This window comes from Lutra lutra, chromosome 5 (assembly GCF_902655055.1).
Source record: "Lutra lutra chromosome 5, mLutLut1.2, whole genome shotgun sequence".
Lineage (NCBI taxonomy): Eukaryota > Metazoa > Chordata > Mammalia > Carnivora > Mustelidae > Lutra > Lutra lutra.
In genome coordinates this window covers 107,566,866-107,591,566 of record NC_062282.1, presented here as the reverse complement: position 1 = coordinate 107,591,566, position 24,701 = coordinate 107,566,866, and the positions used below count along the sequence as shown (strand labels likewise).

Genomic DNA, 24,701 nt, shown 5'->3' with positions numbered 1-24,701 from the left:
TAGGGAGCTGAGTCCAGACAGAAACCTTGGCAGGTTAACCCTTGAACGGAACCATAGACAGTACTACCACTGATTGGACCTGGAAATTGATAGTCCTAAAGTTTAAAGAAAGCAAATTCTTTTTTTTCTTTTTTTTTTTTTTAAGGTTTTTATTTATCTATTTGACAGAGAGAGAGATCACAAGTAGGCAGAGAGGCAGGCAGAGAAAGAGGGGGAAGCAGGCTCCCCGCTGAGCAGAGAGCCCGACGCGGGGCTCGATCCCAGGACCCTGAGATCATGACCAGAGGTGAAGGCAGAGGCTTTAACCCACTGAGCCACCCAGGCGCCCCAAGAAAGCAAATTCTTATTGGATGTGAGCAGCCTCCTATTCCTACACATCGTGGTCCCACATTGCTCATCCCAGGAAACCTCCCAGCTTTCCAGTCTGCCCTCCATTGGACAGCCCTAACCCCACTGTTTACATTAGTCACACAAATGGCATGGGCTCATAAATACAGTTCAGGAAATGAATCAGGCACTGTCTAAATTAAATCAGACCAATGACAAAATAAAGCATTTCAGGAATCTGAAGAGAATGCAAAGGACTGGTAACCAGAGTCCCTCAGATCCCAGCATCATCGGTCCCCGCCATGTCACACTGCTGAGTATGGGAAGAGTTAATACAAGAAACTGCTGCCTACATTTTAAAAAAATGCAGCACTAAAGGATGGATGAATTTTATTTTTAAACACAACTTTGTAAATATCTCTCTGTCTGTGTCTTCCCGGATCTTACGAGAATTCTAACCTTTATTACCTTACTCTACTCTGATGCCACAAGTCATGGAAGTAACTTGACCTCCCAGCTTCCTCATTTCTTCCTTTATGTTCAAAAAGAAAAGAAATCTTATTTAAATAAACACTGATCAACTCAAATTTGTGAGAGTGTGTGTGTGTGTGTGTGTATGTGTTACTCTGCCTTCTCCTTAAAATTATACCTGGGGCATTTTGCATTCACTGTGAGGAGTTTTAAGGAAAAATTATTTGAGTCTTTATTTTCCATTGAATCATTAAGTTTTTCAAGTTCCAGTAAAAAGGAAAAGTGAGAATATGTGCTTTCTGCAACTCTGTTCTACCTACTGGTACCAATGTTTTCTCAAATAAAAAAAGAAAAAAGAAAAAAAGAAATCCTACAGTTTTGTTTTTTCCCTGAATACACACACAACCATATTTGAATTCATTGGGCAAAAACCTCAACTCTATCCTTTGGTGGAACCAAAATAATGCATTTATAACTTCTCAATCAGCTAATCTTTGAAAATTATACCAGCTGACGTGTAATGACTAATTTCAGAATAATGGTTAATTTTTAGAATAATGGCCAGATATTATCAGATAAACCAATGTTTGCCACAGTACTATATTGATGCCTAACAAATATCAGCTTCTAGTTTCATTTAAATGTTAATTAAGATTTTACTATATATACGCTTAAATTAAGATAAACTTATTTCAGAGAAAAATTTATACAGGGATTAATGTAACACAATAATTATACGTACTCGGTCCTGAAAAATAAATCTCCCTAAATTGTAGACAGATTGGATTTATAATCCACATATTGAAACGTTAATGATACAAATAAAAATCTGTAAACTCCAAAACATGTAACTGCATGACAAATGTTTTGTATTTATGATAGAAGATAACAGTGCAACAAACACACACATATACACATGTATCCCTTTCCTATAGGACAAATGAACAGGCATGAAAACACGAAGCTACTTTGAAAGTGTGAAAATTAGGACTTAAGTAAGACCTAAGTAAAGCCAGATTGCTTGTCAATCTGGCTTCTTTCATTACAAAATAATCTTAATGACTAACTTTTTCTATTTTACAAAGTTAAAATTATATTGACTACAGCATGCATAGTTACTGAAAAACATGGACAAAATCAACCTAAAAATATAATCTGTATTAAACATACAGCAATATCAATTGTTTGAACCAATTATTAACATTTGTTGCTAAAAGCAGAAACCTGTGGTTATCACACATGCTTTACAACTTACCGCCACCCAGTGAGAAGAAAATACCTCTATTTTTTAATTCTCAAAGAAAAAAAATTATGTTACAATAATATAAACGGTAAAGTTTAGTGTAGCCAAAATTAAAGTAACTACATTTTGCTAATCCATGGATTATTTTTCACTTAAGTTTGAAAGATTACAAAGTTCCACTAATAAATCATTTCTCTCCCTTAAATTATGTTTTAAAACACTTTGTAAGATTTAATTAATATTTTTATTCCATTTTCCCTTCACTTACATTCAATAAGCAAAGGTTGAAGAGAAAATAGTGAGCTGGTTATTATATATCAATTAAACGACATGAACGAGACTGAATATCCACCATCCACACTCCCTACCCTCCACGAGTATTTCAGGGATGGCATACAGCTCTGCCTACTTCCATAAAATGATTAAAATCCTCCACTTGCAGTCAAGTTAGGAGCACTAAAATGACTGGCTAGTAAGGAGGTGACAGGGGAAATCACATAACCTTTAATCCCTTTAAAATTAAATTAACATGTTTAATTCATCACAGATATGACAAGTATCTACTACTTCAAGCCTCCAGAACTAAGCTGTTTGACACCCAAAATGCCTGAAATCAGGGTGAACAGAACATTTAACATTACTAGGACAATAAAAATAAACACGGCTTTGTTCCTATATGTCTCTCCTGCTAGCAGGGAAGACACAGACAGTCTCTTAAGCAGATTAGACTAACCAATGTGTACTTTCCCCTAAGTGCAAATATTTTTAAAGATCCCTTCCCAAAGGAAATGAATGCCATGTAAAATTGTTTGTTTAAACATAAGTCTCATTTTTCTTTAAAAATACAGTGGTCTGCAGTTACATTCCCCAAGAATTGCAACTGCCCTGGAAATAGTTTTTAAAGGGAAATAGGAATAAACAAAATAGTGATTCACATACTACAATTCCAACCCCCATACCACTCAGATTTTTAAATTCCTTTTTTTTTTTTAATATATTTGAGAGAGAGAGAGAGAGCACACACTAGCAGGGGGAGGGGCATAGGGAGAAGCAGACTCCCAGCTGAACAGGGAGACCGGACCAGGACAGCAGTATCAAAACCTGAGCCGAAAGCAGACGCTTAACTGACTGAGTCACCCAGGTGCCCCTCAGATTTTAAATTTCTTGAAGCTCAATCAACTTAAGTAGCCACCTTCCTATGGCACTCTTCAAGATTTTTCTTTTCTAGAGCTGGACTTGGATCACCTTCCTCTCCCTAGAATGTTTTCAGTCTCAGTGCTGGCATAGGTACAAACGAAAAAAGGACAACAGGCAATTTCTAAGAGCTGAAGTGAGGTTCAAATTCGATGCAATAACGGAGGATAACACAGAGCTTGGCCCACAGAAGGTACTTATTAAACTCAAGTTCCCATTCCCCTTGAACACATTTACCTAGAATGAAAAGTTAAGTTTTTCATTTCGCGTAAATGGAGATTTCTTTAGAAAGTAGTGCCACCAACACACATGTTCAAGAAAAGGCACACTACTTGAAATTTTTTTAGCTGAACTCATTTTGATTTTATCACTGTAACTAAAAGTACCTAAAAAGTAGCCACTATGGAAACTTGATATCAGAGCTTTGCCATCAACCAAGGACCTACAAAGTGAAATCTTTGGGACATTCTTGAAAAAAGGGAGCAGTGCAAATATCCCTTTAACCTAGGCACATTTGGAAAGGGAAAAACACCTTTTTTTTTTTTAACTGGAAACAGTTTTTTTTTAAAACCACTTGAACAGTGGTTTTTAAAAAAAAAAAAAGCACCTTAATTTTTTTTTCTTTTGTCAACCTACTTACTTTGGATTATTTAGAAGAAGCAAACCAATGAGTGTTTTCCTCTTACTATATAACTTACTGAAAAACACAATTAATCAGAGTTTAAGAATTATTTGAAGGATAAGTAGCATCATTAAGAATGATTGGAGGCATTTTATAGCAAAAATTACATTAACTATAAGCAACTGTCAACAGCATTACATCACATTCCAGGGTAAATAAGAAAGTCTCCTCCTGTAGCAATGATATTCCTATTGGTTTGCAAATCTGCTAACCTAACTGATTTATTAGAATGTCCGCTTTGATCACCTGCTTGTCTTCAGCTTCTCAGATTTAGTATTTATCGCAGAGACCGGTAAACTTTAAATCTTGTGAAATGGTCTGTCACACCCTCTACACAGCAAAAGCTCACACTGCTGTTACAACATTAGAAACAGGAGATGTCATTATTGGAAGACAACTTGAAATCTTCTCAGCCAAACTCTTAATTTTAAATATTAAGAAATGGGTTTCATTCACAGAAAAAAAAAAACAGGAATTGTTAAGAGATGGGGGTATGTAAGTCACGGCAACATGGTGGCGGAAACCCACTCTGCCTTGCTAAATCCTGTTCCAAGCCCTAACCTTCAACTGCATTCATGGGGTTGATGGAGATATTTACTCAGAAAGCTTCAGGAGCACCTTTGGAGAAACAGAGCTTAAGATGGACCCCGCTCAGAGTCTCAACTTTGCTGGCTTCAAGTCTAGGTGCTTGAGAAAATGTGAGCGCATAGGATCACAAATGAACTGAAAGGGAACCAACACCAGGAACTGCAGGTTTAAAGCAGAAGTTTCTTCTTGTTTCTTATCTTTGCAGTTTCTCCTTAATTCTTCAGACACACCCAGACAGACCCTGCTAGAGAGAAGCATCCATCTGCTAAGGTAACCTAAGTCACAGAAGCAAACCTAACCGAAGACAAAAATCTGACAGATTTCCCAATCCAATTCCTAATACATTTTGAAATGCTTATTCTTTACTTCTCAGTTTTTCTACAGGTACCAAGAGTTCCAATTTCTATCCTCTTAAAGATGTACTGAAGGAGTGAGAAATACTCATGACTTGTATGGCAAACAGAATTTTTTTCCCTAGGAAGACCTGTTCAGGACTTCCATTAGAAAGTGGTATTAAAGTCATACTATTTGGAGGTTACGTTTACGTATTAAAGTGTGGTGTAGAGAAAGCTGTCCTAAAGAGGAGAGTCCAGATAATATCCAAGTAGAAAAATGCTGGTTTTCATATGTTAACTAGTCAGACAGCCAGATAAGTTGCAGCAAGTAACATCTTCACACCCCCAGCTCAAAAAGAAAGAAAAAGGAAGGAAGGAAGGAAAAGAAAGAAGAAAGTGTTTATCTCCTGATATCAGTATAAATACTAGGAGAAAAAATAATTTGGAATTAAGTCAATGATATCTATTCAGGGTAATTTAAAGTACCTACTTGCTTTCACACATAATAACACTTAAGAACTTACTGGTTTTGGCTCCTGGGGGGCCTTGGAACACATACCTTTAAAAAAAAAAATCTCAGGGACGCCTGGGTGGCTCAGTTGGTTAAGCAGCTGCCTTCGGCTCGGGTCATGATCCCAGCGTTCTGGGATCGAGTCCCACATCGGGCTCCTTGCTTGGCGGGGAGCCTGCTTCTCCCTCTGCCTCTGCCTGCCATTCTGTCTGCCTGTGCTCGCTCTCTCTCACTCTCTCTCTGACCAAAAAAAAAAAAAAAAAAAAAAAAAAATCTTAAAAAAAAATAAAAATAAAAAAAAAATCTCAGCAAGAGAAAAAAAAAGTAGATATTGAAAATCTGCTTCCTCAACACCCTTTTCATGCTCTTAAATTCTAAAATGCACGACTTGAAATGTAAACCTCTATTTCCAGTATCTGTAGCTACAAAACTGAAAATTAGCTTTTCAAATAACCCGCAACATGCCATCAAAAACCAAAGGTGTATTTTTTAAATATCAGATTCATGTGCAATATAACAAGTTTAACCAGTTCAATCTGTTAATAATTTATAGTGAAACCAAAGTGGGAAAAAAATTTCTGGTTGATCTAGTTTGAACTCCCTCTTAATTTTACACACTGTTTTATGAGCCCTAGGGGTTATGTAGGCATCTTATTCATCATCCCATCGCTAGCGCCTCCCACAGCCAGGTTTTTGCAGGAGAAGCTGTTTGGTCTGAACTGCAGCGGAAATTCAGCTGCGAAACATTTTTACTCAACAGCAAAGACAATCAGCCTCTTTTTTTCGAGCTGGAGATCTAGAAGCGAAGTGAGAACATTTGGGAGCATAAAATTAGTCTGCTCTAACTTTATTAGCAGAACGGTGACTGGAGGAAAAAAAAATACAAATTTCGCATTTGCAGGAATGGGGGGGGGGGGTGGCAGGAGTTACTAACTAAATCTAGAGGGTTGGCTTTTTCCTCCCCGAACGCATACACAGCAAAACTAATAAAATTATGACCCAGGATAAAAAGGTCACATTTATTTTTGAAGCATTCATTTAAAAGTACAGAGAAGCGTTCTCTAAAAATGCCCACAGGTTTAAACATAACAGGAATGTGGCTACCAAATACTAATCCTGAGGGAAATGGATACACATTTACCTCCATAATTAGACCCAGCAGGTCAAATGTGAGCAAGGTAAACCGACATAACAAAACACTGAAAATCGCCAAAAGAAAGTGCCTGTCCTTCCTGGGAGCCCCCGTTTGTTCCTTGCACAGCCAGCGATCAAACATGCGCAAGCAAAATAACCTCCAAAAAACAAAAACAGAACAAAACAAAAACCCCTACACGCACCAGCCGGGTGAGGGAGAAACCAAACTTTTCCAAATAAGTTAGTTCCGTCGGTGCCAGTCTAAACCCAACAGGTGTCAACACACGTCACCACACTAAATTCTTCCGAACTAGGTCTAGAGAAGAAATGGATGGTTGACAATGAAACTGAAAAGACCCGACCGCTTTCAGGGTCGCGAAAGCAATAAAGCGGAGCCTCCATTCCGATTACACGGAGGTGGGGGGTAGGGGATGGAGACGGGGTGGCGCGTGGAGATGTCCTGCCCCTGACACCGCAGAGGGACCTTGGATCTCGGAGCACGGTTCCCGCGTTCGGTCAAGCCCTAGACCTCGAGGGTTGGAAGGAGAAAGAGTGCCGCGGCCGCAGGGAGGGAGACCGAGGAGGGAGGGCGCGTGCTACCTGCTTGTCCAGCGCGTCCCGGGCGGCGCCCGGCCCGACTCCGGCCCTGGGCGGCGCGGGCGTCCGCTCGCAGCTGCAGCCCTCCAGGAGGTACATGCCCGCCGGGCGGCCGCTCTGCTCGCCCTCGAAGTAGAAGAGCACATTCTGGTAGAGAGCGAACCACTTCTCGTGCCAGCGACTCGCGTCGGCTGCCTTCTTGCTCAGGAAGCCGCGTTTGGTGCCCTCCTTGCGGGCCAGGAAGGCCAGGTACAGGGCGTGCCCCTCGTTGTAGCGCACGCTCTTCTGCATGGTGAGGGCGCGGGGGACTCACCCGTGCCTCGCAGCCATCTCCAGGCCGGCTCGCCCCGGGGCCCGCCCGCTGCGGTCCGGTCCGGGCGAAGGGCGCCCCCTTGTCTGACGCAGGGCGCAGGGCACCCTGCCGGCCTTCGGGGCGCGGCGCCGCGCGGGTCCGAGGGGGCGCTTGGCTGCGGCCAGGGCACGTTCTCGGCCGCGACCGCCGCCCTCCTGGCCGAGCGGAGCCCCAGGAGCCCCCGACGCCCGCGTGGAAAAGTGGCCCCGAGAGGGCGCCCCGGCCCGCCGCCGCTTCGCCCAAAGTTGCGGGAGCCGGAGCCCCGCGGCGGGCTGGGGCGGCGCGATGCGCGGCAGCCCGCGGAGGACTGTCTTCGGGCAATTCGCTCCGGGAGACAGAAGGTAAAACGTCACGTGGGAGATCAGCTGTAATCGGCTTGGAGACCGATTTAAAGGGCAAAGTCGGCGCGGCGGCGGTGACGGCGGCGCCCGGCGCGCGCGTCCACCCTCGCCCGCCAGCCCCGCTGGCTGCCGCCTCTGCTCCCGCGCCGCGGTGGGGCAGAAAGCCGGGCGCTGCGGGCGCGCGGCGGCAGCGCTCACCCGCTCACACGCGCGCCCGCACGCACAGAGCAATATATACACTCGCATGCACCCAGATGCACACTGGCACAGCGCGCACAGTCGCAACACAGTGCTCGCACTTCCACAGTTCTCACACGACGTTCACATTCATACAAACAAGAATACACATACACACAAATAGTCACAAATTCAGTCACACTCACATACAAACACACACAATACTTACACACACAAAATTTGCACTCATATATGCAAATACAACCGCTATGTGTACTTCACACAAAAATGCAAAGCCATTTACAGTTGCACATTACACAAGCAACTACACACGTGCACACACTTACATGCTCACCCAGACACACACATTAAGAGACACAAAACATGCACGCAAACACATACCCAAACTCACACACACTAGACACATATATGTACACTTAACATACACACTCAAGCCAATTACACATAAATACACACACATTTAGACTCATAAATTTACAGTAATACACACACTAACACAGATTTTTAAAATGTTAGGCAAACACACAAGGAACATACAGAAGCAAACACATTCACTCAAAAAAACTTACACAAACATGCACATACTTACACACAAGCATTTACAGACACACATTCATTCAAACTCCTACACCTTCACAAACCCATTCACACGAACTCACAACTCACCTGCCACATCCACACTCTCACACTCCCCCCATCAGTACATTTCCACGGCCATAGGAGTCATCACAGGATGGTTTTGCATCCCGGACAACCTTGATTTTCCCACTTGTACTTGCACTGTTGTACTTAAACCAGGGCAGAAGGTGAATGAGTGCAACCTCATGTTCCCAGATCCTGATGTGGTTCCCTCTCAATCACCATGATTTCTCTGGATTAAGATGAAAGAAACTAAATGTTAACCATAGAGTTTTCAGCCAGAAAAAAATATCCAAACAAGGGAGACTTGATGCCCCTGACAGAGTGTCCCCAGAGGCCATGCTGTCCTAGATTCCCTAGATACCCCAGGTAGGACTCGATTCATTTGCTTAACAAATCTTACAAGCACTACCAGAAAAGCAAGACCCCTGTTATAAAATGTAAGAGGAAAAGAAAAATGTGCCGGGGAGCAGCAGGAGAAAACTAGTAAAACTGCCAGGGGAGCGCCAGGATTTGACTCTACTGTATCGACTTTTCATTCCCTTCAGTCATTTATCATAAAACTGGTTTGCCATGAAGTGTTTATTATGAAATTTTTTAAATAAAATAAAATCCTTTTCTGGACCTCGAATCTGCAACAATACACCTGTCTTGTGCCACAAGTTGTGTGTTCACAAATTGACGGCCCAGGGGCTCTGCCTATTCCGTCAGTGCTGTTTCTACAGAATATTTTATCTCTGCCTCACTGAGCAGCTGAGTGTTTTTTCCATCTCACCCAAAAACAAAAACAAAAATAAAACACTTTCACTATTAAAAACTATACAATACAGGAATGGCCATTTGAAATTATAGTGTGAGAGAACAGTGGTCATTCCTCTTTACACATTTTTAAATGTCTTCGGGCCAGTGCTCTGCTAATTTGGGTTTAACTCAGCTGGGAGCCTGTGTTGTTATTTAGAACAGATACAAGTACAGAGACAGTAAGTAAACGTGGACAAGGTTTGGAACCGGATTCTAAATGCGGAGGAGATGGCAACTGCCTCAGGAGGCCTTTTATTTCCTCCTCTGTGGTCCAGTCCCAGCTCTGAGAACCGTAAGTGAGTAGACACCTGTGTATTTGATGAGCTCCATTTTCTAACGGAAACCACTAAAGGGTGTGAATTCAGTTCAAAAGCAATTTTGTGATGAGTACTCAAACCTTCTAGCCACTTGTGTGGTTTTTGTTGTTGTTGGTTTTTTTTCAGATGTGAAACATTCTTTCCCTAATAAGCAACATCTCTGGTGTGGAGGCTAATTTCAGTGCTGATCTGTCCTTTTTCTCTACTCAAATGTCCTTTTGATTTGAACCACACGAAGCATTCTGTATTCTTCTCAGCCTGTCTGTCATCACTTCCTACCATGTAAGATGTTGTGGCTGTCATATGGCCCCTGACAGTGACAGAAGGGAGCTCTGGCTTCCTCTGAAATTTGGCTGGTAAAATTGTTGGTTTTAATTATGGAAATTCACTGGGAGAACTATGGATTTGATCCCCTGTTCATGTCCTCAACATGATACTTCAGCGATACAGAAGACAGAGAAAAGACAGTGCCTCGGTTCCTGGTGTGCCCAGTCTATTAGGAATATGATTCGACGTTTAGGTGTTCTCACATGACTGTCTGCTTCTCCAAGACGGGGCTGTAGCACTAATCCCTGAAGCATCCAGTAAGAGAGCTTATATGCACTTGGCACACAAGTGATTCATAACTATTTCCTAAACTAATATAGTATTTGCTCACTAAACTGTTAAAGGGCACACACATTTGCAATTTTGCAAGACTATACAGAAACAACCAGAAATTCCTGGATAATCTGGAGTAGCCATATCCTGTGGGGTGTCATGGGCACTGGTGGGCCTTTATCCTCCTTCATTCATATGGAAACTGCTTCCCTGGACTGGTGCCATCTCGAAACACAAAGGGCCAGAAGGTTATGTAAATGAGGGTGCTTTTCCCCCAGCTGATCAAACAGGTTGGCTGAAGGGGCTATGTTCCAAGTGGGTGGGAGCAAGCTCTTCTGTGAATTCATTGTTTTTTCCTCCTGCATTTCACCGACTCTTTCCGGAAAGGGTCAGTTTCAGTTGATTCTCAAGGGAAACAAAGGATTTCTCACTGCAAACAGTGAAAGGGTCTTTTTTGCCTTTTTCTAGACAAGTTAAGAGAAAAAAAATAGCAATGAACAACCATAACTGGAATCTAATGGCTACTTGTAGAGGGAGAAGTTATCCACATAATTTGACAAAAAAGGGAGGGAGCGAGGGAGGAGAAATTGTATCTGAGTGTCCAAAACTATTAAGGTGGGAGGCCCTGGGGAGCTGATGCTACAAATGTAGGACATATTCCAAAGTTTTCAAAATCCCTGGGACCATGCATGAGATGATGCTCCAGGAGAGGGTCCTGCAAGCAAACTACCATTCAGAATTTAGGAAGAGGAGGAGGGCGGCAGATTAAAAAGTGAACAAACAGCAGGGAGGTAGGTAGGACCTGGAGAGTGGGCTGTCCCAGAAGCTAAGTGAAGACAGTATTTGAGGAAAGAGAGAATGACCTTGTCAAGTTCACACAACTATACGCCCCTGAATCCACATCTTCTCACTGCCACTGTCTGTCCAAATGGTCATACGGTGAGGCTAACTGGCTGCTGAGGCAAGGAATCCCTTTATCAGGCTATATCGCACAAAAGACCCTGCACACATTTCTTGGTGGCTCTAACATCCTGCTCGCTGTGCTGTCATTGCGGGTGTGGATAGCGGAGGGCGCAAGCTGCTTACTTTGCGGGCAGAAGTAGAGAAAGAATGGGGCAGGCTGTGGGAGGGATTTGAGAACTATACCTGTTAGGTCCCCCAATAATGGGTCCGTGATTAAAGGAGCGAGACTGATACAAAGGGAAGGTCAAGCAAAGCTTTATTTCGCGCCAAGCATAGAGAATCAAACCGACCATCAAACGGACCGGCCAGGGCTGCGCCTCTTGCAGAGAGGGCGACCCTTCTCTGTCTCACAGACTAGCTTTTAAGGGCAAAAGCCATGTGGTTGGGCCTGGCCACGCACAGGTGGCCAATGAGATTGTAACACACAGAGAAAGCTGCATAGTCATGTTAGGTCATACATAAGTGACCAATTGAATTATTATTTACCCTATAGTAGATATTTGAACCAGCCTATCACCTTGGTCAGAATTGGCGCCCAAAAGGTGCCCCAAGGGGCGGGGCCCATACTCCTTGGTAACTAGGGAGACAGTATGCGCCCCCCCTATTGATCGGATGTCTCCACCTAGCCTGACCCACCCTTGTATTTGGGCTTTGTTACCTGGGACTGGTTTCTTAGACTTGTTTTTAAGTAAGTCGCCTGGGGAAGGGGGACAGGGACAGTTTAAGGGTTAAACATCAAAGTTATTGTTTAACCTGGATGGAAGTGCTCTGGCTAAAATAGGTCCTTACAGTACCGACTTTCTGTCTCCTAGGAGGTGGGAGACTTGGATTCTCTCTAGGTGAAAAACTGTTTCTTGGGGTGCCTAGACAGCTCAGTTGGTTAAGTGTCTGCCTTCAGCTCAGGCCATGATACTGGAGTCCTGGGACATCGGGTTCCTTGCTCAGCAGGGAGTCTGCTTCTCCCTCTCCCTCTGCCTGCCGCTCTGCCTACTTGTGCTATCTCTCTGTCAAATAAATAAATAAAATCGGAAAGCAAGGAAGGAAGGGAGGAAGGAAGGAACCATTCCTTTATGAGAAACTCCTGGAATAGGTGCTTTAAAACAGTTCAGAAATCTAAAGCAAATTCCCTTTTATTCTGAGAAAAAACTGAAGGGATTTTGGATCAGAAACTCAATATTCTTTTGTAATACCCATTATTGTGTGCACAACTACTCTGACATTTCTTTTTCTTCCAGCAGAAACTGGCAAGATATGTAGATGAAAACACTACTCCTTCTTCCTAGCATGGAGAAGACTCTATTTGCCGGCTATGTAACTGGATTTTGGCCTCAGGGATGTGGGTACATGAGATGGGCCTCTCCTTGTAGGTCTGGTCCTGATCATCTCTGCTCTTTCTTCTTATCCTCGGTAAGAAGACCACATCTTGAAGTCAGCAGGGCTACCAGACAGAAGGAGCCAAGGTCCTGGAGTCAGTGGCTGCCTATGAGGGGTCAGGCACTGTAGGATCCAGGTGACATTGTAACATAAACAAAGCAGGAACTTTTGTGTTGTTAAGCCACTGAGACACCGGGTTTCTTGTTCCAACATCTAGTGTTAATGGCCCTGCCGGGTACGCTTCTCCATGGATTTAAACTGTACTATACTACAGACTGTTCTTTGTACTCTTTAAAAACAGGCTTATTGTGGTGTAATTGATGTACAATTAACTGCACAAATTTAAAGAACACTATTTGATAAGCTTTGATGTATTTGTATCCCCATGAAACTATGGCCACAACCAAGGCAGCAAACATTTCTACCTCATTCCTCTTTGAAATCCTTTTCCTCCTACCTCTCCTTGCCCTCCACACCCATGAGAATGCTGGTCCACTTAGTGACTGTGAGTCAGTTTGCATTTCCTAAAAGCTTATATAAATGGACTGATATTGGGACACCTGGCTGGCTCAGTTGGTTAATCATCTGCCTTTGGCTCAGATCATGATCCCAAGGTCCTGGGACTGAGTCCCACTTCAGACTCCCTGCTGGGCAGGGAGCCTGCTTCTCCCTCTGCCTACAGCTCCTTCTGCTTGTGATCTCTCTCTCTCTCTCTGACAAATAAATAAATCAATATCTTAAATGGACTTTAAATGGACTGATACTGTTTGTGCTCTTTGTGAATGGCATCTTTCACTCAGCATAATGATTTTGAGATTCATCTATTTTGATGAGTATCAATAGTTTGTTCCTTTTCATTGCTAAATAGTATTTTATTTTATTTTATTTTAAGATTTTATTTATTTGACAGAGAGAGATCACAAGTAGGCAGAGCAGTAGGCAGAGAGAGGGGGGGGGAAGCATGCTCCCTGCTGAGCAGAGAGCCCAGTGTGGGGCTCAATCCCAAGACCCTGAGATCACGACCTGAGCTGAAGGCAGAGGCTTAACCCACGGAGCCACCCAGGTGCCCCAACTAAATAGTATTTTAATAACAGCACTGTATGAATACACCACATTTGTTTGCCCATTTTTATGTTGATTGGGTTGTCTTTTGGATTAACCCAAGGACATTAAGTTTTCTTTTAGGATTCTTCAGGTATCAGCTCTTACCTTTAGCCCTATAATCCAGTAGTGTAGGGTACTGGGTTGCAGTTCATATTTTTGCACATAGCTATCCAAATGTTCTAGCACCATTTATTAAAAAGATTATTCTTTCCCTGTGGAATTGCCTTGGTATCCTTGTTAAAAATCAATTAGCTATAGATATGTGAGTCTGTTTCTGGACTCTATTCTGTTTCTTTGATGTGTATCTTTATATATATACAAATTTACATTGATGTAGGTCTTTACACCAATAGCACACTGTCTTGATTATTTTAACTTTCTAAAAATTTAAAATCAAGACATTTGTGATTTTCACTTTGGTTCTTTATTCTCAAAATTGTTTTGGCTATTATAAATCTTTTGCAATTCTATATAAATTTTAGATTCACCTTATATATTTCTACAAAAAAAAAGTCTTGCTGGAATTACATGGGGATTGTGTTGAATCTATAGGTCAATTTGGGATGAACTATTATCTTAACAATATTGAGTCTCCTCTGATCCATGAACATGGTATATCTCTCCATTTTTTTAGGTCTTCTTTAATTTCTATCAGCAGTGTTTTGTAGTTTTCAGTGTATGGGTCTTGCACAACTCTTACCTAATTTATCTCTAAGCATTTCATATATATATATTTTTTTTGATGCAAGTGTCTTAGGTCAGATTGCTATAGCAAAAAAACATAAACTGGGTGGTTTATGAACAACAAAAATTTATTTCTCACAGTTGTAGAGGCCAGAAGTCCAATATCATGGTGCCAGCAAGGTGAGAGCCCTCTTCCCAATTACAGATGACTGAGTTTTTGTATCTTCACATGGCAGAGAGAGAGAGAGAGAGAGAGAGAGGGAAAGAATGAGCTCTGGTCCAATTTTCACCTTATTAGGACACAAATCCCATTCATGAGAGCTCCATACCCACAACCCAATTACATCCCAAAGGCCCCATATCCAAATACCATCACATTGGGATTTAGATTTCAACACTTGAATTCTGGGGGGACACAAGCATCTGGTTCACAACAAATAGTAAATGATATATTTTGATTAATTTCCTGGTTGTTCAATGATAGTTTAGGGGGTTCCTAGGTAGCTCAGTCAGTTAAGCATCTGACTATTGATTTCAGCTCAGGTCATGATCTCAGAGTCGTGAGATCAAGTCTGCAACAGGATCTGCACTTAGCAGGGAGTCCCCTTGAGATTCTCTCCCTCTGCCCTTCCCTGCTCCCCAACACCACCCCCAACTCTCACACTCATGCATGCACATGCAAACACTCTCTCTCTTAAATAAAATTAGGAAAGAAAGAAAGAAAGAAAGAAAGCAAACCTTTGGCTTGCATATCTGAGTGTCTGTGTACGTGTGTGTGTGTGTGTGTGTGTGTGTGTGTGTGTGTGCATTTTGTGTATTGGGGAAGGCATTTTGACTTTAGTCAACCTAAGTGATATTCCTGTGCAGTCCCAATGGTACCTGGGTCAGTTTATTTAGCAATATGTATGCATGTGGTGGTGGGGAGGGGGGGTGTCTATGTGTGAGTATATCTAGTCAGAGAGGGTAAATAAGGAACAGGCCCATTAATATTTAAAATACCTATCATGCTTACATGCCCCCATCTGTTAACTGTAGAAACTTCGCCATCTCAAAATGTTTCCTTATTAGTGCCAGGAGGCCACTCTGAGTGTTGACAAAGAGGTCTGCACATGGTGTCCTCCTCCAGCCTCCTCACTAGCTTGCCAGCACAGGGGCCTTTGTCTGCTATCCCCTTGAAGCTAGAATCAATCTCCTTCTTGCAATGCTGGCCAGTGGGAATGGAGATTGGTGGGGGAAGCACCACCCACTTCTCCCAACCCATTGTAAGCATGGTATAACTTCTTTCTTTAATTTCCCTGAAAACAAAAGAGAACTGTGGGGAGAAAACAGAGAACGCACATGTTAACATGGGGATAACTCAGGAGTTCCCTGCTTCAGAAAGACTTTCTTTTCCCTTTCAATCCAAGCATTTCCTCTCCAGTTGTCATTTCTTGTCATTGCATCAACCTCCTCTCTGGATGATCTTGCAGAAGGAAGATTTGCTCTCATTAGTAGAAAACACATGACCTACCCCAAAGGCTTGCTTTAAGACTCTAATGGGACATAGAGTCAACACAAACTGTCTGTGTTCTTGGGTGTCAAATAGCACACCTCAGGTAGGTAGGACCTACTCCAATACTCCAAGCCACAGCCAGGGCCTGGTATAGCTTCCCTATGGTCTCTCCGATGTGAGGGTTAAATTTCCTCCCTTCCACCAAAAAAAAAAAGGAAAAAAAAGTTTACTTTGTAAAAATCCCAACAACATTAACTCTTCCTCATCTGTGAGCAACTGTCAAATAACTTCTCAAGAACAAAAACAGAACCTCTACTTCTTGCCTTAAACAGATAAAAAATAAGACAAAGTGTACAAAACAGGAGCGTTGGGGTGACTCAGTAGTTAAGGTCATGATCCCAAGATGCTGGGATCGAGCCCCACATGGGGCTCTCTGCTCAGCAGGGAGCCTGCTTCTCCCTCTCCCTCTCCCACTCCCCCTGCTTATGTTCCTGCTCTTGTTTTCTCTCTCTCTGTCAAATAAATAAATAAAATATTTTTTTTAATGTACAAAACAATGGTTTCCAGATACAGAACAAGCGACAATAAAGGACTGTGATTCTTGAATGAAGGAAGCTAGTGAAATGAGCCCTATAAATTCTTTAGTGTGCAGCCCACAGAGAAGGGCCGGGCTGCAGCACTGTGAGTGAGAACCGGGAGAAGGCTGGTGGTCTCACTGACTGAAGAGATAAGACTCAGAGTTCAGAGAAGCAGTGGCTGAAATATACTGGACAGATTGCTGGGGAGGTGACACTTGCTCAAAGAGAAAGGTCTGAATTTGCACAGGGTTCCCCTCCAGTATGTAGCTGAGTCCTGACTAGCTCATGCATGTGAACACTATGACTAAGGCCAGAAAAACTTACCCCAAGAAAGAAGCAGGAGGAACACTCCCCAGCGCTTACACCACTTCTCAGACGTCAGAATGGAAAGGTCTAACACATGGGGTATGAAGTAGAGCACTCCAATGGGTAGGCCATGTTTACCTACGCTAAAAGCTGTTCTGGGCCTACCTAAGAAGCTTAAAAGAAAGTCTTAAATGGAGCGAACATTTTCAGTTTACTTAACTGGTTTCCAGAACAAAGTAAAAAATACTTAAAGGAATATAGTAAACAAAAACAATGGCCCAAAAGGTAAAATTCACAGTATCTGGCATCTCAACAAAAATGGCAGAGAAGCAGGCCAATGGGGCTCATAGGAAGGAAAATACACCAACAGTAAGAACAGATCCAGAAATGACATAAATGACAAAAATTAGAAGACCACGACATTAAAACAGCTATTATAAACCTACCCCATATATTCAAGAAGGTAAAAGAAAGCATGAGAATGATGAGGAGGAAAATGGAAGACAAAAAGACCCAAATCAAACTTCAAGATGAAAAATACAATGTTTCAGATAAAAAAAATACACTATGGAATAAACGGCAGATAATACATCATGATGAAGTAGAGTTCATGCCAAGAATTTTGGGAGATTGGTCAATGTTTATTTAACATTTTAAAAATCAACTACTTCTCCACCACATTGAACAATTAAAAAAGAAAAACCGTATAAATATCAGAAAAAAATCTGTCAAAATTCAGCATTCAATCATGGTTAAAAACAATAACAACAGCAACAAAAAAACCATCTCTCAGCAAGGCAGGGATAGGTGGGGATTTCTTCAGCCTGAGTAGGGGCATCTATTAAAAATCTACAGCTAATGTCATATTGGTAAAAAGACCAAATTCTTTCCTCCTAAGATCAGGAACAAGCAAGAATGTGGATTTTCACCACTTCTACCTAACATTTTTTCTAGAGATCCTAGCCATGGCAAAAGGCAAAAAAAGGAAATTAAAGACATACTGATATGAAAGGAAAAATCAAACTATCCTTTTTAACAGATAACATGATGGTCTATGTAGAAAATCCTAATCTCTGAAAAGGTTACAAAACCTTGTGAGTGAATATAGCAAAGTTGTAGGATATAAGATTAGTGTATCAGGGACACCTGACTGACTTAGTCAGAAGGGCCTGGGACTCTTGATCTCAGGGTCATGAGTTCAAGCCCCATGCTAGATGTAGAGATTGCTGGGGAAAAAAATCAATATATCAAAATCAATTTTATTTCTGTTTTTTGTTTGTTTGTTTGTTTGTTTGTTTGTTTTTTAAGTAGATCCTACACCCAGCATGGAGCCCAAGGCCAAAGGTTTTCAATCTTACCTGCATATTAGGATCACCTGGGAGCTTTAAAAAAAAGAATGACTACATCCACCTCCAGAAACTGTAATTCAAATTAGCCTGGGAACAGTCCAGATCTGGGCATTTGCAAAACTGCTCACATAAGTCTAAGGCCAGCTAGGGCTAAGAACTCCCGTGCTAGGCCTTTGAAGTACATCTTCTTGATCTGTACAAAACCATTCATCTCATCTGGGCCCACACAGTAGAGCGGCTTATCTTCTTCCTCTTCGTTTTCTCTCCCCTCTTGCTAGGGTCCACTGCAGGCTGCTTGCAACCGCTGCTCTGCTCATATCCCTCACTCTCTCATATCCCTCACTCTGTCTTTTCCTATTTGTCCTCTCTGTCCCTTCTGTTGGGTTATTTCACCCATACCCACTGCTCTGTCAGCCAAAATTCTAATGTCATCCAGCTAGCGAGGACCACAGCACACTGGCTCCAAGACTCAGAGCCTGCCCCAGCCCTGTAATCTGGTCTTCACAGGGTGACCCTCTTGTCCCATTTTGCTCAGGACTCTCCTGGGTTTAACTCTGTAAATCCTCCATCCTGAGAAGCCCCACAACCCCTGACAAATGGGATGCTTGATATCCCTATCCCTGGGGCCCCTGCATGACTTCTTTGTTCCCAAGGGCTGTTTTCAAGCCCATTCAAGGTTCAAGTCCATCCGAGTACAGGAGCATAGAAGTGACAAGTCGCCAGATGACCTAAGGCTTACCATGGCCGGAGCTTATTATCAAATCCTTACGCAGTTAAATGTCCATAGTTTATTTTAAACGGTAAAATTGTCATAGTCTGAGGCAGTAAATGTGTCAGTCAAAAACACACATAGAGCAGCATATGCTTGCCTGAGGCAAATATAATGAGACTCTGTAACTGCTACTCTCAGTTCTCAAGTAGTATGGGAAGATAATTTTAAAATGTGGATTATTATTTTTTGTTCAGGCTTTGGTAAAAGTTTGGATAAAACATACCAAGAATAACAATTTCTGTATACTATATATTTGAAAAAGACATCACTCACCTCCACTAGCAAAGCATGTGCCCTGGGTTGATTTTCCATCACCGGAGATGGACTTCGGTGCTCCCGCCACATTCCCTCATCCAGCCCTGTTTGGGGCCAAGGATGGACATCTGGACCAGACAATGCTGTGGGAGACAAGAGTGCTACTCACTGATTCAACACGAAATCCAGAAGTGGTAGTAATCCACGGGCAGGGTCGGCCTCTGAAGGATGCTAAGCAAGAGAAATTCCACTATCAGGGACTCATTACTTTATCAGGATCATGACCCTGTGCATTTGTTGAAAATGCATATACTCCTACTAAGGGTACCCATCTTTGTGTGAATGAATTCATGAGTTCATATTCCTTCACTTTGTTTTTAAAAGATTTATTTATTCATTTTAGAGAGAAAGAGCACGAGAGAGCACAAGCAGGGGAAGGGAAAAGGGAGAGGAAGAGAGAATCCCCAGCAGACTGCCCGCTAAGCGGAAGACCCATGCAGGGCTCCATCTAACAACCCCCAGATCATGACCTGAGCCGAAATCAAGAGTCAGATGCTTAACCAACAAGCCACCGAGGGGCCCCACTCATATTCCTTCTTAACAAGTGAAATGCAGCAGCACAAAAGCCCTGGATCAAAAGGAAGAACAGTTGCAGGGAGGGAGGGAGGGGAAGAAGAGGTAGTGTATGATATTAAATTCTGGTGCTCACCTGACTTAACCCCCCGGGGTTGGCCTCTGCTCTCACCTCGAAAGCCTCACAGTCCGGCAATTCTGGAAAACCCAGTCTTTTTTGCAGAGTTAACCAAACCCCACATCCCCGCTGAGGCTCCTGCCCTGAACTTGAGACTCTGTCCGCTTCTTCTGAAACCCTACTGCAATTAGGATTAGTAAAATGTATTTGACAACCGAATTTTGTATTCCAAGCAACACCTCTTGAAATATGACTTAACTTTTTCTGTGTTCAATAAACTTTCAGGTGCCTAGTATCTCAGTCAGTTAAGCATCTTCCTTCAGCTCAGGCCATGATCCATCCCAGAGTCCTGGGATCGAGTCCCACATCAGGCTTCCTGCTCTGTGAGGAGTCTTCTTCCCCCTCTACTCCCCCGTGTTTGTGATCTCTCTCTCAAATAAATAAATACAATCTTAAAAAAAAAAAGCATTCATGTATTTATTTATTTTTTTAATCTTACTAATCAGACTGACCTTTTTGAAGAGCGATCGTAACTTAGAGATCAATTTTCCCTGTATGGTGTTGCTAAGGGCCTGGCTCAGGCAGACCGTGTTTGATCACTTTTAGACACATGGATTCTGGCCAAAAAAGAAACAAAACAAACAAAAACCAAAACCAACCCAACTCATGTTCAAGGTTCAAAGTTGAAGACCCACAACTCTGTCACTTGCTGGCTATGATCAAAGGAATTACTCAACCACTCAGGACAATTGCACTTCCTTGAAAGGGTAATGATCATTCACACCTAGCTTGGCACCGAAGTGCACCACGCAGGTCGGTTATAATTAATATTTTTACATTTTTTTTTTAAACTCTGGAACACTTTGGACATTGCACAGGAGGCATTTTCCTGGAGAAAGTTTTACGGGAGAGCAGAGGTGGCTTGAATGAATCCATGTTCATAGCTTTCCTGCAGATTCCAGGCCCTATCTTGAGCAACATTATATATCTGACCCTGCCTATCATCTCTCAGAATTTATGTAGGAATTCAATTGTCCAAATAATATTAGAATCTGTAGAGTTTGGCTTAATTTAGTTGTTGTTTTTTTTTCCCCAAGCTTCGCTGTGGCTTATCCATAGCAGTGTGAAAATTACAAGGCTCTTTCAGCAGAGGAGAAATGTCACCACGGATGCTATTTAAAAAAATGATCGATAGACATAATCCTGTTGTTAGCAGAGACCAAAGCTTATGTAATTTGAACAGAAGAAGACAAGCCTCGATGAGACACCTCAGTAAAGGTCCGGAGAACAAAAACCAAGACAGGGAAGTGCCCCCACAAATGTTATCTGAACAAGGCAAAGCACAATGGAGACTCCTAACACTCAAAAGATCACCCGTCATAGGCAATATTATTTTATATAAATGCTGGGGTTGGTCATGACACTGTTACGCATGTCAGTTTCAGACTCCAAAGTCAAATAGATCAGGGTTCAAACTGTGGTTCTGGCATTTACCCAAAGCAAAACTTTAGGCAACTCTGTGAGCTGGCCCCTCAGAATCCAGTGGAAATGTGTCCACTGATTCCCACATTTGTAAATAGGGACGGCAGATGATCACAATAATAATGACACTGACCTCATGAAATTGAAATTGTTGTATTAATGTGTGTACATTTTTAGCACATTAGGGACACAGTATGTATTCTTTTGTTCCTTGTTACTGCTCTGTCACCCCTCATAATAATCCCATTCTGAGGTCACGACCCCGGGTTGTAGACAGAATGCCAAGCCATCAGCCAAAGTCTCCATTATTCAACAGCTTCCATTCCTTGATCAATCTTTAGCCATGGCCACCCTTTCTTTTTTTAATTTCTCACAATGTTCATGCGAACGGACAATGAAGCATTTCCCGTGAGATAGAGTCATTCGGATTTCCTCTGTGGAGGACAAGCTCAGTTTCCTGGGAAGGACCATCTGGCATTGCCCCAGGCTGTACTCTGGAGCCAGGAACACTGCCTAGCAGTTGGCATAGGAGTACGTTTCATTTCCTCTTGTTAAGATGCAATAGTTATATTTTGTTCACATTACAGTTCTGCTTTCCTTGTCTCGGATCAAATGTGAACTTAGGCCTGAAACGCACATTCATTCTATAAAGCTGTGGTCTCTATGTAGCTGCAATCTCTAGATTTTGACCCAGTTGAAAAATTCTGTGATATTTCTGTTAAGAAGTCAATGTGTTTCACCGAAAATAAATAAGAGATGGAATGAAAAGGACAGCATAGGAAATACAGTCAATAACATTATAATAATTTTGTATGGTGACAGATGGTAACTATATTTATCATGGTGAACATTTCATAATGTATACAATTGTTGAATCACTCTATTATATACCCAGAACTAAAAGAATATTGTATGGCAACTATTAAAAGAAAAATACCTCTGTGACAGGCAAGAGAGTAGCAGATGAATTGAAAGCATTAAACCTGGGTGATGGGTACATGAACGTTTATTGACAGTGTTGTGTTTCTTGTTATCTATGCTTGAAATTTTCCAAGTTCTGGAGGATTTTTTCGCTTTTTGTTTTTATTTTTTAAGGATTTATTTCTTTATTTGAGAGAGCGGGGTTGGGTGGGAGGAGAGAACATCGAGTCGACTCACTGCTAAGTGCGGAGCCCAACATGGACCTTGATCCCATGACCCTGAGACCACAGCTTGAGGTGAAATCAAGAGGCAGAGACTTAACTGACTGAGCCACCCCCGGGACCCCCAGAGTTTTTTTAAAGTTTGAAAATAATAATTAAGAATGTCAAAATATGTCCTTAATGTACTCATTGTTAGAAAAAGGATGCTACATGGGGCGCCTGGGTGGCTCAGTGGGTTAAGCCGCTGCCTTCGGCTCAGGTCATGATCCCAGGTCCTGGGTTCGAGCCCCGCATCAGGCTCTCTGCTCTCTCGGGGAGCCTGCTTCCTCCTCTCTCTCTGCCTGCCTCTCTGCCTACTTGTGATTTCTCTCTGTCAAAGAAATAAATAAAATCTTTAAAAAAAAAAAAAGAAAAGAAAAAGGATGCTACAAAATTGCACGTACTATATGATTCCATTTTGGTATATGTAGTTGCAGCCATCACACACAAAAAAATTACTTTTAGCAGCATTTTGTAGTTTTCAGTGTAGAATTTTTCTTAAATTTATTCATATCGACTTTGTGGGTTTTAAAAAAGCTGAAATATATTTTTCTTGAATTACATGTTCAGTTTTTTTTGCTGCTATATATAGAAATTAAACTGAATTATGGGTGTGAAAACTGTATCTTGTAAATTTCTAAGTTCACTTTTGGTTTTCATAGTTGCCTGTAGATTCCATAGGGTTTCTCTGAAGATAATCTTGTTCCCTGTGAGTAGAGACATTTGTTTTTCTTTCTATCCAAACTTCACGGTTTATACCAGCGAAGACTTAAGTAAAATATTGAATAGAAGATGGAGAGTGGTCATCTTTGCCTTATTCCTGATTTTAGGGGATATGTTTTGAATACTTCACTATGACCCATGTCACTATGTAAAACAGTATGGAGGTTCCTCAAAAAACTAAAAATAGGGGATGCCTGGGTGGCTCAGTGGGTTAAACCTCTGCCTCTGGCTCAGGTCATGATCTCAAGGTCCTGGGATGGAGCCCCACATCAGGCTCTCTGCTCAGCAGGGAGCCTGCTTCCCCCTCTCTCTCTGCCCGCCTCTCTGACTACTTGTGATCTCTCTCTCTCTGTCAAATAAATAAATAAAATCTTAAAAAAAAAAACAAACTAAAAATAGAACTACCATATCATCCAGCAATCACATGTCAGGATAGCTATAGAAAGGAAATCAGGATCTCAAAGAAATATCTTCATTCCCATGTTCACTGCAGCATTATTCACAGTAGCTAAGCCATCTAATTGCCCATCAACAGGTGAATGGATAAAGAAAATGTTGCATATGCCCACAATGGAATATTATTCAGCCTTAAGAAAGAAGGAAATCTTGTCATTTGCAACAACGTGGATGAATCTGGAGGACGTTATGCCAAGTGAAATAAGCCAGACTCAGTTGAACAAATACTAAATGATGCCACCTGTATGTGGAAATGAAAATACTCAAACTCACAGAAGCGGAGAGTAGAATAGTGGTTGCCAGGGACTGAGAGAAGCAGGTAGCTAGGAGTCAAAAGATACAAGTTTCAATTATACAAAATTAATATGTTTTAGAGATCTACTGTACGTCATAGTTTCTATGGTTAATAATACTATATTACATACTTAAAATTTTAGTGTGTTGTGTTCTTACCACCCCATAGTGATGATAATGGTAATAATTAATTAAGAGAGGGAGAGGAGGGGCGCCTGGGTGGCTCAGTGGGTTAAAGACTCTGCCTTCGGCTCAGGTCGTGATCTCAGGGTCCTGGGATCGAGCCCCACGTAGGGCTCTCTGCTCGGCGGAGAGCCTGCTTCCCTCTCTCTCTCTCTCTCTGCCTGCCTCTCTGCCTACTTGTGATCTCTGTCTGTCAAATAAATAAATAAAATCTTTAAAAAAAAAAAAAGAGAGAGGGAGAGGAAAGTTTTGAAGGTGATGGAAAGGTTTATGACATAGACCATGGTAATGGTTTTGTGGATGTGTACTTATCTCCAAACTCATCAAGTTATATTCAGTATGCACAGCCTTTGGTACGTCAAGAATACCTCAAAAAGGTGGTTTTAAAAAGTAAAAAGAAAATTAATTTTTAAAAAGGCAATGTGACACAGAAACATTAGAAGGAAAACCTCAGAAATCCAAATGACCTGAGCTGGTAAAAGAA

The 24,701-nt window shown here is 42.0% G+C and overlaps 1 protein-coding gene across 2 annotated transcripts in view; it reads right to left on the bottom strand.

Moving 5' to 3' along the window:
- Nucleotides 1–7,898, bottom strand: part of RASGRF2 (Ras protein specific guanine nucleotide releasing factor 2) — a 266,197-nt gene extending 258,299 nt beyond the window's left edge. The window contains exon 1 of one of the 2 annotated variants that reach the window (XM_047729966.1): nucleotides 7,086–7,898. In XM_047729966.1, the coding sequence (XP_047585922.1) occupies nucleotides 7,086–7,373 (288 nt within the window). In that variant the 5' untranslated portion in view covers nucleotides 7,374–7,898. The remainder of the gene's footprint in view (nucleotides 1–7,085) is intronic. The other variant, XM_047729964.1, reaches the window with a different exon arrangement.
- Between the last annotated feature and the right edge of the window lie 16,803 nt (nucleotides 7,899–24,701).